The sequence below is a fragment of the Phocoena sinus genome, chromosome 1, assembly GCF_008692025.1.
Source record: "Phocoena sinus isolate mPhoSin1 chromosome 1, mPhoSin1.pri, whole genome shotgun sequence".
In the NCBI taxonomy this organism is placed as follows: Eukaryota; Metazoa; Chordata; class Mammalia; order Artiodactyla; family Phocoenidae; genus Phocoena; species Phocoena sinus.
In genome coordinates, this window is record NC_045763.1 from 114575170 (window position 1) to 114578004 (window position 2835).

The following is a 2835-nucleotide window of genomic DNA, read 5'->3' on the forward strand; positions in this document are numbered from 1 at the left end:
GATCCCACCCTGGACTCCAGAGTCCTGGCTCCAGTCGAGGCCCCAGTTGCAGGGCTCTGAGAGCCTCCAGGCTGGGGAGGGTTGGTGGGGGGTGTATCTGACCATCATGTATGGAAGGGCAGTGAAGCCCCTTGTCACAGAAACCAGGAGCCTTGGGTTCCCTGAGGCCAGGACAAGCTGCCGGGGGGGTGTCACTCTGTCCATGCGCCTGCCCTTCTCTTTGCCTTGGGTTGATTCTGAGAGGCTCTATGGTGGGCCTCCTTAGGTGTTTGTTTGCGCCTGGTGAGTGCTCGAACATGGAGCAAGTGGGCCCTCCAAATGGCTGGGGCTTTGTCCTCTGGCTTCTCACAACCCCCTCTTCCCCAGCCAGGGCCACAGGGCATCAGGAGTGACTTAGCCAAAGGCAGAGTGGGTGTTTCCTCCAGACTGGAGGGTGAAGGGAGTGGGTGTGGGTGGGGGCAGAACTTTCTTCCCTGGCGAGGGCTTCACCCTAACTCTGTAGAGAGAGGCCTGGTTGGGTCTGTCTAGGAGCAGCGGGGACACTCGGGAAGATGGCAGGGTGGTCCCTGATCATCAACCCCACCCCCCCAAGTTGAGCCTAGTGGCTCCTCTCTCCTCCTGGACACGCCTAAACATCCAGCCACCGGCCGTGGGGTGGAGGCAGCAGTGCTTCGTCTGGCAGGTCTCCACCTGGTGAGTGGGTGGTGGGGGAGGACACCCTCCCTCTTCTCCAGGCTGAGCTGAGGCAGAAGTGGCTTTCAGGTCTGGGGTGGGGCTTTTCAGGCTGGATGTTCTGCCCCTCGGAGGTCAGGTCCCCAGGGTTGTTGGCAGTGGGGAGGCTGTGAGGGCAGGAAAAGGATCGGGGTGGGGCGGTCAGGAGCTCAGAGGTGCGAGGGGCATGGGGAAGGGGGTTCCCACCTCAGTGCCCACCTGGCCAGTCGCAGACAGAAGGGCTGTCCTTACCTCACACCTGGCCACACCTGTGTTGGCTTTTGGCTCTTGGCCCTATGCTGCCCCAACCCCTTCCCCCATCCCAAGGCTCAGGGCCTGAGCAGAGTCGAGCCGCCCCCATGCCAGGCCTGCTGTTGAGGTCTCTCTGGGGCAGAGGCCCTCGGGGTGAATGAGGGCATTGGCCCTCCCTCACTGAGTTTGGCTCCTGCCCACAGGGCTGACAGTGGAAATCAGCCTGAGGGAGGCTGTAGCCCAGCTCTGTGCAAATCTATTTTGGACCTCTGGGCCCCCCTTCCTCTCTAGGCTCCCCCTCCTACCTGTCCCGGTCTGACCCGCTGGTGCTCAAACTGAGGCTGGGGCTCCGAGGGAGAGTGAGTAGGGGCTGGGAGACCTGGGGCAACCCCCTTGAGGAGGGGCTGGGGACCTTGTCTGGAGGCTGGCAGTCTTGGACTGAGGCCCACCTTCCTCCATCACTCCCAGGGGCCTGCCCAGGCAGCCGCAGCTCCAACCACAACATCCTTTGGGGTTTGGCCTAGGCGGTTGACCCCCAAATAGCCCTGGTAGATTCCCCCAAGACCCGCCCGCACCCTTGCCTCTGGGGCACAGCCCAGAGAGTATAAAACAGTGCTGGAGGCTGGGAGGGGCAGACCAGCTGAGTCCTGAGCAGCAGCCCTAGCACAGCCGCTGACAGACACACCATGAGACCCCTCATGTTCCTCGCCCTACTGGCCCTGGCCACACTCTGCCTCGCTGGCTGGGCAGGTGAGTGCCCCTACCCCTGCCCCAGCCCGCGGGAGCTGTGAGGGGAAAGCACCATGGCCTCACCTCTCCTCACCCCTTCCACTGGCAGTCCCTATTGGCAGTCTAACCACCTTTCTGTGGGCTCAGTCCATTTGCCCCCACTGCTGTTCTTGTGGAGGGAGAGGAGGGGAGAGGGGAGGAGAGGGAGAGCCCTAGGGATGAGCAGGGGTGAACTGGGCTCCTTTTTCTTGCAGATGCAAAGCCCAGAGATGAAGAGTCTGGCAAAGGTGCAGGTATGAGGCAGGGCCTGATGGGAAGCTGTGCCCTGTATCACTCAATGGTGCTGCCCACTCCCAGCACCCCTGTCTCACCCTGGTCCCCTCAGTCCCATTCTCCCCTCCTGCCCCGTCCCATCTGGCTCTCAGGAAGGCCAGCCTACTCCCCACCTTGTCCACCCAAACTCGGAGTCACCTGACCCCTGACCCTCTGCTCCACAGCCTTTGTGTCCAAGCAGGAGGGCAGCGAGGTGGTGAAGAGACTCAGGCGCTACCTGGATCATGGGCTGGGGTGAGAGAAAGGGAGGTGCTGGGCCAGGGCCCTGCATCTCCAGGATGGGCTGGGAGGAGTGGCCGCTGTGGGAGGACTCTGGAGCCCCAAGCGCAGTGGGAGGAGGGGCGGGCATTTTGCATGGAGGCTGATGCCAGTGTGTTGGGCTCTCAGAGCCCCAGCCCCCTACCCAGATCCGCTGGAGCCCAGGAGGGAGGTGTGTGAGCTCAACCCCGCCTGTGATGAGCTGGCTGACCACATTGGCTTCCAGGAGGCCTATCGGCGCTTATACGGCACAGCCTAGAGCTCTCAGCCCTGCCGGCCTGGCTGGCAGCCCCCAGCTCTGGCTCCTCTCCGGGACCCCTCCCCCTCCCCTCTCCCTGACCTCCCTGCCCGGCAAGTGTGAGATCCCAGCAGCTGGGAGCATCATCCCAGCTGCTCCAGAATAAACTCCGGAAGAGGAACTGGTGGGGCTGTGATTCTTTGTCCATCTATGGAGTGTGAGGAGGACGTATTGGGAGGATGGGGAGTGGAGAGGAGGTTTTACCTTTTTCAGTCCCAGAAAGTGCTTCCCAAAATCTGTTGTTGAGTTATTTA

General features: G+C 62.1%; 1 protein-coding gene across 1 annotated transcript; it reads left to right on the plus strand.

Moving 5' to 3' along the window:
• The first annotated feature begins 93 nt into the window (after nt 1-93).
• BGLAP (bone gamma-carboxyglutamate protein) lies at nt 94-2696 on the plus strand. Its single transcript, XM_032629852.1, is given in 5 exon segments — nt 94-1713; nt 1947-1985; nt 2190-2259; nt 2413-2530; nt 2532-2696. Coding segments are annotated over 5 exon segments (447 nt in total). The 5' UTR covers nt 94-1649; the 3' UTR covers nt 2688-2696.
• The last annotated feature ends 139 nt before the right edge of the window (nt 2697-2835 follow it).